The sequence below is a fragment of the Trachemys scripta genome, chromosome 16 (assembly GCF_013100865.1).
Source record: "Trachemys scripta elegans isolate TJP31775 chromosome 16, CAS_Tse_1.0, whole genome shotgun sequence".
Classification (NCBI taxonomy): Eukaryota; Metazoa; Chordata; order Testudines; family Emydidae; genus Trachemys; species Trachemys scripta.
Genome location: NC_048313.1, coordinates 27437397 through 27449704, shown reverse-complemented (window position 1 = coordinate 27449704; position 12308 = coordinate 27437397). Strand labels below are relative to the sequence as shown.

The following is a 12308-nucleotide window of genomic DNA, read 5'->3' as shown; positions in this document are numbered from 1 at the left end:
CAGATTTAAGATGGATTTTGTTATCAGGTGACATGGTCACATGTCACTGTAAGACCCCTAGTCTCCATTCCCCATGGGCTGGCCCACACGTACACAGGGAGGCTTTCAAGTAACTAAGACCATTTACAACTGATTGTTTCTGGAGCACCCTTAATGGGTGCATACACACTTTGTATGTTTTTCAGTGATACAAGTTTATATCTTATTCTCCTAACTTCAGATATAGAAATACATGCAAACAAATAGGATGAACACACTTAGTAGATTACAAACTTTCTAAAGACACCATACAAGGGGTATTTAGCATAAAGCATATTCCAGTTATGTCTTATTCATAAGCATATTTCCATAAAGCATATGGAGTGCAACATCACAGGGGGCTCCAGCCGGTTCTGTTTTGTATTGGAATCCCTACGTATTGAACCCGGCCCTGGTTGATGCTGACTCCACCTGGCAGAAGGATTACTCCTGGCAAGAAAAGCAGAAAAATGACAATAGATTCCAAGACCACTGAGAATGTAATGTGCAAACTGGTGGGTTGTCTCTGGGAGGTGACACACAAAGCCCCTGGAGCCTGACCCATAGGCATAATGGAGCCACGGGAAATTCTTCACGGTGCTGACTGCTCATTGGGGATGATCCGTCTGCACTGACAAGGATTCAATCCCAGGGACAATCTGATCTATTCAGATCATTACACTGCAAGAGCCAATGCCTGCCTAGCCCACAGTGAGTGACCCCTGGAGCTCCCAGGAGAGCCAAGGGAAGGGAACGCGGAGGTGCCAGGACAGGACATTCTGTTCTGGTGCCTCAGACATCTAGGATACTCCTGGATAGTGACCGACTCTCACTAACACTTGCAGTGATGTTCCCAGCTGACTCATAACCAATCCTGAGTCATTCGGGGGGCAAAGCACCTTTACAGCAGTGATGAGACCCAGCTAGAGTTGCCTGTTTCACAGGCTGGTATTGGAACAGAGCAGAGGACCTCTTACCGTCTTGGTGCTGGTGGTGGGGACAGCAGACATGGATAGATCGTATGTCTGAGATTTTGTGCTGAACATTCGGAATCCCTTGATCCATCTCCTGTACTCCTCTCTCACCTGGAGAGTGAGGGACATGGTCACTTCACTATGTAACTAACTCGGAGAAGATGAGAGATGGCCACCGCGAGGCCAGTGAAGGTGCTGGGTGCTGACAGGCACAGGCATTACCTGGCGATTGAGGAGACAGTGCACCAGGAAGATGAAGGCTCCCTGCAGGCTGTTGACGATGGTGAATAAATACGCCATGACCGTGGCTGCTGGGCCGACTTGGAGGAGACCAAGGCTCCACGTGCAGCCCAGAATGAAGAGCTGGGCGATGGCTTTAAAGGTCAGTAACCTGGATAAAGGCAGATGGAGAGATCCCGTTACAATAACCCTATTGAGAGCAATTGGGTCAGGAGGATCTGGGCAGAGTGGGGTGGAGCTACCGTCCCTGGCTTTCCTGTGTGGGACAGGGTTACTGTCAATGCAAACACTATGGGAATTCATTCCTATGGATCCTAGATATGCTGGTCTCCTCCTGCAATCCCTCACACCCTCCCAGTGCCAAGGACCTTCCAAGCCAAGGCATCTGACCCTCCAGTATAGTTTTGTTGCCATCTCACCTGTGGTCTCTGAGGGTGGACACATCTGCATTGAGGGAGGAGAGTCTGTTTCTCAGGATCCACAGGGTCAGCGCAAAGAACGTTATATTTATCTGTGGGATGAGTGGGAAATATTTCCTGTAAAACCCACATCCCATCCGGGGCCGGTGACTCCAGCTGAGGCAGAGAACGATCCCAGGGGAACGAGCCGAACACTGAAGAACCAGGGACTGCTCATTTCCGGTGGGAATCATCCCCTCTCCTGTAATATCCTCTGGCAGCTCTCGGTCCCTCCCCATGCGTGGAGTTGACAGCACAGCCAGGGCTGAGATGGATCAATGGGATCACAGAGACCAGATGCTGCTCAGAGTTAAATATGGAGCCTCTCCACTGGAGTCAGGAGTTATTCTGGGTTTACACTGGTGTAACTAAGAGTAGAATCTGGATCAGAGATTCCAGATTCTGCCTCTAGAATACTTCCTGCCACTTTCACTTTCACGCTGTAAGAAATCCCCGCCCCCAAACTTCCCCAGGTGGTAGGGAGGAATATGTAGGGACATTTGTTTCCCCCCTACAAAAGCCACTGCAGAGTGTAGCCCTCTCCCTTTCTCGTTCCTTGGGTCAGTAACTAGACTAGACCAAACTCTTCTGTCTTCACTTGGAAAAACTCCTTCTGACGTCCATGGGAGCTGTGCCCGAGTAAAGGCTGTCAGCCTGGGGATACAGCACAGGGACTAATCCCGGGACTGACCACTGCAGATGAGCCAAGTGGGACCTAACTGGGTCTTTCCTTGTGTTTTATGGGCCACGTTCTCCTCCCTGCTTCACTGAAATCAATGGGGTGGCAGAGGTGAGAGGAGAATGGGGCCCTGTGGTTCTGGGAGGTACCCACCAGGATTATGGCACAGACTGGACCCAGGAAGCTCCAACGAAAGCCTCTGTCCAGGCTGAGCCAGCAGCTAGCGGGAGGGAGGAAGAAGAAGGTGACGTTAATGGGATTTCTGCCCTTTTTCAGCCCCGGGGCAGAGAGGGGGTGTCACAGGGCAGCTGGCTCTCAAAAGAGAGATGGATCTCAGCCTGCCTGTGACATGGCCGACTCTCTTGCGGGCAGCAGATAAACAGCCCTCCCCGTGTACCTCAGCATCTCCTGCTTTCAGCCCCCACTTACTCTTCCACCTCCTCAATGACCCGTTCTGGTGGACGGGCGCAGTATTGCTGGGGGGCCAGACATGCAGCGGATGGACATTGGCCTCGCTGCACTGAAGGAAGTGGAGCTGCCCTGATTTTACACCAGCTGAGGATCTGGCCTGGGGTGTCTAGAACACGCCACGCCCTGTTTTAGTGAGTCACTCACTTTAGAGAGGGGATCCTCAGGGATCTGCACACGGGAAGAAGGTGCATTTGTTTCCTACCCACCAGCCCCACAAACCCAGCCTGGGAGCTGGGAGTCAAACTGGGATCTTTCTGGCTTGTTCTTCCACATCATCAGTGGGGTGAGGAGAGTAGATGTCGGACAGGTGGGCAACTCAACTGCAGTGCTTGGGGCAGCTTAGTTTGACTGGGGATGGGAAGGGTCCAGGGGGACATTCAGCTCCCAGGCAGGGTGAGCAGGGAAATCTCAGTTCAAGTCAGACCTGGGGTGAGCTGGACAAGCGCATGGAAGCCACATCCCAGCTCCCCTTCGGGATGGGCGCTGCACGTACTGTTCGGAAGATCTGTAGCCGTCAGGATTCACCGCTGCAGAAATAGCCACCACCAGGGCTGGGAATCCGTAGCCGAACGGGTACATGAATCTCTTCTTGAACCGGCTGGCGCTGGTGTAATTCACGACCTTCAGGTTCCTGACGGTGAGGAAGAGGTGCAGCCCCTCCAGCAACATCCAGGAAAAGCAGGCCAGGAAGAGGTAGTGTAGGAGCCCAGCAATGACAGCACACGCCACCTGGGGGAGACAGAGAGCCCAGGGACACTGCGGTGGGGAAGGGAAATGCTGAGTATGGGGGAGACCTGCCGGGGGGTCACACCGGGATTCTTGTTAGCACAGCTCTCCAGTTATAGCGCTCCGTGACCCAGGGACGGCAGGTTCCTCGGTCTATGGAGGGTCCTGTGGGTGCACATTGCTGATGCAGGAAGGGAGCAGAGATTAGTGGTTAGAGCAGGGGAGCAGGGCTCAGGGGATCCAGGTTCTGTTCCCAGCCCTACCACAGAGTCCCTGGGTGATCATGGGCAAGTCACGTAGGAGAGGAATCGAGGCACAGGGAGCCTGTGACATAGGGATAAAACTGGCTGAACTCCAGGGGTTGGGGACACTCAGACCACTGTGCCCAGTGTGAAGGGGCCTAATGGGGTGGGAAATTCCCCGCCTGGGAATCCCCCGTGTCCTGCACAGCCCAGAATCCAGGGATCACAAAGGGGTTCAAAGCCACATACCCCAGCCCTGCTGCGAGTGGAGGAACAGAGCAGGGGAGAATCAGGCTGTACCCGACTGCCAATGAGGATCACAGCGGTGAGGAAGAGCAGGTCGGCCAGGAAGAGGCAGAGGCAGAGCTGCAGGTGGAGGGAGGTGCTGACGTTGCGGATGGAGCGGCACAGGAGGAAGGTGAGGATGGCGAGGAAGAGGCACGGCAGGGAGATGGTCAGTCCCACGTAGGTGATAATGGTCAGTGGGTAACTCTCCTGTAACACAGCAAAGGGACAATCACCAGTGAGCCCAGCCCAGCCCCCTGGGTTCCGACTCAGCCTTTTCCCCAGCAAAGCCTCCAGTGGCTCCATGGAGAGCTTTGCCCACGGCTGAGTGTGGAGCTCAGGGTCCAGCCATGTGATCCGAATCTCACGGTGAGATACCGTCACTGTGGTGGGAGCCATTAGGATGGCGAAGCTGGAGAGATGGTCACAGCTGCAGGTGGTGTGAGTGCTGTTCGTGTGCACGGCGGTGCAGCCGTCCGGAGACCAGCTGCCGCTCTCGGCCACTACTTTCCAGTAGACACAGAGAGCCTCTTCCTCCTCTTTTTTCGCCTGGAAATGCAACGGAATCAGCCTCATCCTCATGGGACCACAGGACGTCATTTCTGTTATCAAAAGTCTATAGCAAACCTGAGGTCACTTACAGCTCCACGGCTCTCCCCACGCAGCCCCCAGTGCCCACTGGGGCCATCCCGGTGACAGTAGAGAGAGAACGGAGAACCCACTGCTCCAAAAGCACAGGCCCTGCTTTTGGAGTGCAAGCGAAATAAACCCTTGCTAGCTGTTAGCACTATAAGGAACGTGGCACATGGCTGAGCAGTTCTGACTGCATCCAGCAGAGGGCAGTGCTGTGTGCACACATACACATATGCACCCTAACCACTTCATTACCGTATCAAAGTGTTTCATGCTGATTCCCTGAACCCCAATCTCTACAGAAAGCGGCTTTCCAGTTATTCCGGCTCAGGGATGAGCTAGGCGGAGCTGATGGATTTCCACTCCATACGGCTAAATGCAGTGTTACCCTAGACCAGGGGTGGGCAAACTTTTAGGCCCAAGGACCACTTCGGGGAATGGAAATTGTATGACGGGCCATGAATGCTCACAAAATTGGGGTTAGGGTGTGGGAGGGGTTGAGGGCTTTGTTTGGGGGTGCAGGCTCTGGAGTGGGGCTGGGGATGAGAGATTTGGGGGGCAGGAGAGTGCTTCGGGCTGGGATCAAGGAGTTTGGAGAGCGGGAGGGGGATCAGGGCTGTGGCAGGGGGTTGGGGCATGGGGAGAGCTGGAGGGGTCCAAGGGCCAAGCAGCGCTTAACTCAAGCAGCTCCCAGAAGCAGCGGCATGTCCCTTCTCCGGCTCCTACACAGAGGCATAGCCAGGCGTCTCTGCACGCTGCCCCATCCACAGGCACCGCCCCTGCAGCTCCCATTGGAGCACTGGAGGGGGTCACTGGAGCATGTAGGAGCTGGAGCGGGGCTATGCCGTGGCTTCTGGGAGACATGTGGTGAGGCCCGTGACCCTTTGCCCAGGCCGGAGTGGGGCCGAGCCATGTGGTCTGTCTCCCAACCCAGCGCTCCCACCAGATTGGGGCCGAGCTGCATGGTGCGGCCCCCAACCCCAGCGGGAGCTCGTGTGCTGTCTTAAAATGGCTTCCTGTCCAGATGCGGCCCACGGGCTGTAGTTTGCCGACTTCTCTCCTAGAGCACTTTGCACAGCCATGTGTCATGGTGTGACCCCCGGTAACCTCCTCCAGTAAAACAGCCCCAACTCATCAGGAATAAGGAGGCCTCCTCTTGTCAGGACAATTGATAGCCAGAAAGGCAGCACGGTCCAAATGCCCGGCAGGAGATGGTGCCTTCTATAGGCCCCTCTGGAGCCCCAGATATGGAGCAAAGCGAGAGGCTGTTCCTTCACGCACCTGTCTGTGGCGCAGGGTGAAGTTTGCGGGTCTGGAGAGGTTAATGGGTCTCCCGTCTCCGACGGCCCCACTCACCACCCTGGAGTTGAGATGACTCTTCTCCAGCTTCCCTCCAGCCCGTAGATTTCCCTCGCTGAGACGTCTCGCACTGATGATGGAGTCCAGGGTGGAGTAGGAAATAAAAGCAGCAGCCCCCAAACCTGCTGGGAGAGGAGATGATCCCTCGTTAGGGAGCTGGGGATGCTATGGCAAAGAATGAGCCGGCCGGGTGCCCAGGGGCCACAGTGAGTCTGTGGCAGATCTGGGAATGGAACCCAGGATCCTGGCCACAACTCTTAAGATTTAGCCACTGGACCGTGCTACCTCCTCCCCCGGAGCCCCCAGGAACGCGTCCGGCTGGAAACGTCGAGCTGCAGGATGCAGAGATGAAGATTCAGTTTTTCTCAGTGAGACCAGGAGAGGGGCTGGCCAGGGATGAGCTTCTCCTGGTGCTGGAGGATTCGGGGCCCTGAATATGGCAGCTGAGGGTACACGTTACCCTGGTCCCCACATCTCCATTTGGGGGTCTGGCTAGACTAGGGCGTCCCTGCCCTTTCCATTCTCTGGGCCTACTTCATACCAGAGACCCTCTCATGAGCCGTCTCCCCTCTGCGCCCCCAACTCCTCACTGCTCGGGGCTCAAGCTGTGGGACAGGCAGGAACGACGGTGTCAGCTCCATGGCCACAGCCTGAGAACCACTGGCTCAGCCAGCAAGGAGCCCTCCAGGGCTAGAGACAGAGGCCAGGGCCCGGCCTGGGGATCCATGGGGAGGGAGGGAGGAACGGGGGAACCCAGACTGGGGTTCAGTGCCCGGGAACTGCTCTGTGCAGTGGTTTGGGCCCTGGGTGTCTCCATCCCCAGGATGGTACCTCGTGTGGCTGCCCCGGTGACTGTATCACAGTGCACGTCCATCATCTCCTCGTGAGCTCTCAGCGTGATGACCTCACTTTCCCGGCTGCAGTCCCCTGTGATGAGCCGCGTCTGGATAGCTGCAGGGTGTGGGGGTGAGAAATGACAGAGCCCCTCGCTGTGAAACCCCTTCCCTGGGAATCTGTCCATTCTGGGCCAGATCCACCCCCCTCCCACTCCACTTGGAGCCGGGGGGCTTCAGGGTACTTTGCACTGTGGGAGGTGGAAGTTTGGAGCCCCTCCTCCCACCGAGTTCCATTGATCACCATATCCTCTCCCCCGATTCTGGCTGTGTCTCCCTGTGGATGCTGCGTCCCCAGAAGGGAGAGTATTCGGGGTGGGGGGAGGCGCATGGCTCAGCGTGGCAGCCCCTAGTGGTGGAATGCCAAATATTACATTTAAACCCTTCTTGGGCATTGCTGTTGCTCCTGGGGGCACTGGCGGGGCTGGGTTATATTTCCTGGTACAGGGGCAGTGCTGGTCTGTGTCTGTACTGAACACAGGCTCACATCCACAATGGTATATAGGCTCCAACTTCCAGTGGATTTGGGGCACAGTGTGTAACCCCGTATCTCACGGCAGTCAGCAGGTGGCGCCGAGAGCCACACGTCCCCCCTCACCCATAGACTCTGTCGTCATGTTCTTTGTTGTCTTATCTGGAGACCGGAGCGCAGTGGCCAGCGCAGCCCATTCCACGCTCAGCAGCAGGACCGTCACGGCCGACCCCACGTCCCCCTTGTCTCCGCCATCCCAGAGGGAGGTGCTGTTCAGGAGGGCATTGAAAGGGAGAGTCGCGTTCTGGGGATAGGAAAGGAAAGGCCCTGGGAGCGAGGAGTCCGGGGGTTTAGGTGCCAGGTCTCGTGTGTTCCCAGGGGGCATCGGGTATCACAGCCTCTCCCAGTTGAGGGGGCTGCAGTGCTCTCAGAGGGGGAGCCCTTTACAAAGGGGGTCCACTGAGGCTGACTCGGGGCCCCACTGGGACCTGAAGCCAACTGGGGTAGAACCCTTTGTCCTTTCTTCTTCACTCCCACTCCCCCATCCCTCCATTACAGATGCCAGGGAACAACATTGTCACAGGCCCACGGCTTCCTAGGCTGTCTCTATGCTGCATCCGGCAGCTGCTCAGAAATGTCTGGCAGGGCAGGGACAGAGCCCAGATCCTGCTGCCTGAAAAACTCACGTCACTGACAGATAAGCTGAGGAGAATCCCCATTAACTGTTAGCAGTATAGCACCTCTGATGAACAACAACAGTTCTGAACACTAGAGGGCGCATGTGGGTGGACAAACACAAACATGCACTCACACCACTAGAGGGTGTGTGCACACAGACACAGACAAACACCACTAGAGGGTGCACCCCCGCTCCCCACAGCAGTGGAGGGCACAGATCTTTTCTGAAGAGTATCTACATGTCTCCCTCCCCCACATCCCAGTGAGACTCCTAACCCAGCACACAGGGCCTGCTCTAAGCACCAGCAAACCAAGCACGTGCTTGGGGCGGCACATTTGCAGGGGCGGCATTCTGGGAATCTTTTTTTTTTTTTTTTTGCTTCAAAAGCGTAGAGCCGGCCCAGGCAGCAGCAGTGCATCGTGGGAGGGGGGCGCCCTGACGTTGCTGCAGTTCCTGCAGCGGGGAGCAGCACCTGCACTTTGTGGCTGGGCTGAGCAGGCTCCGAGCGGGGGACACTTGGGCTGGGGGCAACCCCGCGGGACACACGGAGCTGCCTGCAGTTGCCGCAGGGCGGCCGCCCCCCAGCGCTGCAGCTGGGGCTGGGCGAAGCGGCCCGAGCCGCCCAGGGACTGTGGCAGGGTGGCCAGAAGCAGCAGCAGCGGGGCCATAGAGAGCGGGGCGCTGCCATGCGGGGCCTGCGTCCTGCTCTCCGGGGCTCCACTCCCTCTGGGTCTACCCTGCCCCGGTTCCTCAGCTCCCTGCTGGGTCCCGGCCGGTCCTAGAGGTGGGAGCCCTGGCTGGAGGGACCCTGGGCTGAGGCGTGGCCCAGGAGCCCCACTGTTTACCCTGACTCTGACCAGCTGGAGGCAAAGGGGGAGCGGGCGGAGTCAGCACTGGTGGGGGGAGCCCAGGGCTGGGGTGGCAGGGGTTGTGGGTGGGTGGGGAGAGCCCAGCGCTGCGGCGGCATGACATGCGGGGGGGGGGGGGGGGGGGGGGGGGGGGGGGTGAGAGCCCAGGGCTCACGTGTGGGGCAGCCAAAAATTTTTTTGCTTGGGGCAGCAAAAAACCTAGAGCCGGCCCTGCCAGCACAGCACCCGGCAGGGCTCTGGGGCACACACAGGGGCACTAGCCCTCAGGGCACATTCAGCGGGCAGAGCCTCTCACCTCCAATGATAACGCCGCACTCCCATCTCCACACGTGGACTTCAAAATCTCTAAGGCTGAATTAAAGAAAGAGCAAAACCCGCTGCTTCCGCCGCTCCGCTTTCCCTGCGAAGAGACCCAGGGCAGAGGGTGAGTTCTGCAGGCGCTGAAGGGCGACCGACATTGGTGTTTGCCTTATGCAGGGTCCGGATCCTGACACCCCTCATTGAGTGAATAAAGCTTTTATATCAGACGTGTCCAGGACATGTACAATGGTGCTGTTGCCACAGCGCGAGGTTCATGTGTCGAAAGGGAACAGTTTCTAGTAACAGCTGGAATAGATCAAGGCTTGGGACTAAACCCCTTTTTGTTCACGTCGGAGGTGGATGCATTGACAGAAAGCAGCCAGAGAGTGGCCCCCGGCACATGCCTTTTGCAGATGACGTAGTGCTTGTGGGGGGAGAGGAAAGAGGAAGTGAAGGAAGATACAGAGAGACATGGAGGTGCATATTGAAAAGAAACAGCATGAAAACCAGCAGAAGAAATCAGAGTATATGGTCTGTAGATTCAATGCTCTCCTGCTGGAAGACAATGCGCGTGTAAGTCTGGGACCTAGCAAAGCTACAGAAGTTTTAGAAGGTTCGATATCAATTTGCAAACACCTAGAAGATAATAAGGTGATAAGTAACAGTCAGCATGGATTTGTCAAGAACAAATCCTGTAAAATCAACCTGATAGCTTTCTTTAGCAGGGAAACGAGCCTTGTGGATGGGGTCATAATGGACCACAAGATAAATCTGAGTCAACAGTGTAATGCTGTTGCAAAAAAAGCAAACCTCATTCTGGGATGTATTAGCAGGAGTGTTGTAAGCAAGACACGAGAAGTAATTCTTCCACTCTACTCCGCTCTGATTAGGCCTCAACTGGAGTATTGTGTCTAGTTCTGGTGCCACATTTCATGAAGGATGTGGACAAGTTGGACAAGTTGGAGAAAGTCCAGAGAAGAGCGACAAAAATGATTCACGATGTAGAAAACATGACCTGTGAGGGAAGATTGAAAAAATTGGGTTTGTTTAGTCTGGAAAAGAGAAGACTGAGAAGGGACACGATAAAAGCTTTCAAGTAGATAAAGGATTGTTACAAGGAGGAGAGAGAAGAACTGTTCTCCTTAACCTCTGATGATAGGACAAGAAGCAATGGGCTTAAATTGCAGCAAGGGCAGTTTAAATTGGACATTAGGAAAAGCTTCCTGTCAGGATAGTTAAGAACTGGAATAAATTGCCTAGGGAGGTTCTGGAATCTCTAGCATTGGAGATTTTTTAGAGCAGGTTGGACAAGCACCTGTCAGGGATGGTCTAGATAATACTTAGTCCTGCCATGAGTGCAGGGGACTGGACTAGTTGGCCTCTCAAGGTCCCTTCCATTCGTACAATTCTATCATAGTACAGGAAAATGATCAACTCAACAAGAAACTTATAAGCAGACTGGGAAAGGCACGGAGTAAAGGGTGAGAAGCAAGAGAGTGCTCTGCGATAGGAGAACACCTGTCAAACAGAAAGGTAAGCTCTAGAAGATGGTGATCAGGGCTGCACTTTTGTATGGCTCCGAAAGCCAGGGACTGAGGACGAGCCAGGGGCTATTCTTGAAGACAGAGGAAATGAAAATGTTAAGATGGATGCTTGGAGTTACAAGGACGGACCATGTTCGAAATGAGGGAATTAGGGCAAGAGTGAAAGTAGGACCAATGATAGAAAAGCTGAGGGAACCAGGCTCACATGGTGTGGGGTTGAATCAAGAAAGTCAGAAAAACAAACAGGAAACAAGGTGCTAAACATAGATGCAGAAGATAAGAGAAGTGGGAGACCCCAAATTAGATGGTGTCAAGTATCAGGGTGTAGCCGTGCTAGTCTGTATCCACAAAAACAACAAAGAGTCAGGTGGCACCTTGAAGACTAACAGATTTATTTGGGCATAAGCTTTTGTGAGTAAAATACCTCACTTCTTCAGATGCATGGAGTGAAAATTACAGCTGCAGGCATTATATAGAACCGTATGGTGATTTGCCTGCCTGGTGTGAAGGTTGTAGATCTCTCGAGGCATCTAGATAAATTTATGTGTAGTGCTGGGGAGGAGCCGGGGGTCTTGGTACATGTCGGTACCAATGACATAGGGAAGGGTAGGAGAGACGTCCTGGAGGCCAAATTTAGGCTGCTAGGAAAGAGACTGAAATCCAGGACCTCTATGGTGGCATTCTCAGAAATGCTCCCAGTTCCACGCGCAGAGCTAGGTAGGCAGGCAGAGCTTCAGAGTCTCAATGCGTGGATGAGATGATGGTGTAGGGAGGAGGGGTTTACATTTATTGGTAACTGGGGAAACTTTTGGGATGGGGGAGCCTATACAGGAAGGATGGGCTCCACCTAAACCAAAGTGGAACCAGGCTGCTGGCACTTAACATTAAAAAGGTCGCAGAGCAGTTTTTAAACTAAGAGATGGGGGAAGCCGATTGTTGCAGAGGAGCACGTGGATCGGACAGAGACTTCTCTTAGAGGAGATTCTATTGATAGAGATTCTCTAGGTTTTAGTCAGGAGGAGAGGATGGAAGAGGATAAAGTATGGGCCAGATCAGACGAGAAAGATTCACAAAAAAAAGGATCTGACACATCAGAAAACAGGTTTTTAAAGTGCTTGTACACAAATGCTAGAAGTCTAAATAATAAGATGGGTGAACTAGAGTGCCTCGTGTTAAAGGAGGATATTGATATAATAGTCATCACAGAAACCTGGTGGAGTGAGGATAATCAATGGGACACTATCATTCCGGGGTAGAAAATATATCGGAAGGACAGAACAGGTCATGTGGGGGTGGGAGGGGGAATGGCACTATGTGTGAAAGAAAATGTAGAATCAAATGAAATAAAAATCTTAAATGAATCCACATGTTCCATAGAATCTCTATGGATAGTAATTCCATGCTCTAATAAGAATATAACAATAGGGATCTATTATCGACTGCCTGACCACAACAGTGATAGAGAC

General features: G+C 54.2%; 1 protein-coding gene across 1 annotated transcript in view; it reads right to left on the bottom strand.

The window, feature by feature from the left end:
• Nucleotides 1–941: 941 nt before the first annotated feature.
• LOC117888488 (adhesion G protein-coupled receptor E3-like) overlaps nt 942–12308 on the bottom strand; it is a 255697-nt gene continuing 244330 nt past the window's right edge. The window contains 11 exon segments of the mRNA XM_034791932.1: nt 942–1103; nt 1215–1383; nt 1652–1743; nt 2523–2589; nt 3334–3569; nt 4109–4303; nt 4472–4642; nt 6008–6207; nt 6917–7036; nt 7577–7754; nt 9294–9398. Coding sequence (XP_034647823.1) covers nt 942–1103; nt 1215–1383; nt 1652–1743; nt 2523–2589; nt 3334–3569; nt 4109–4303; nt 4472–4642; nt 6008–6207; nt 6917–7036; nt 7577–7754; nt 9294–9398 — 1695 coding nt within the window.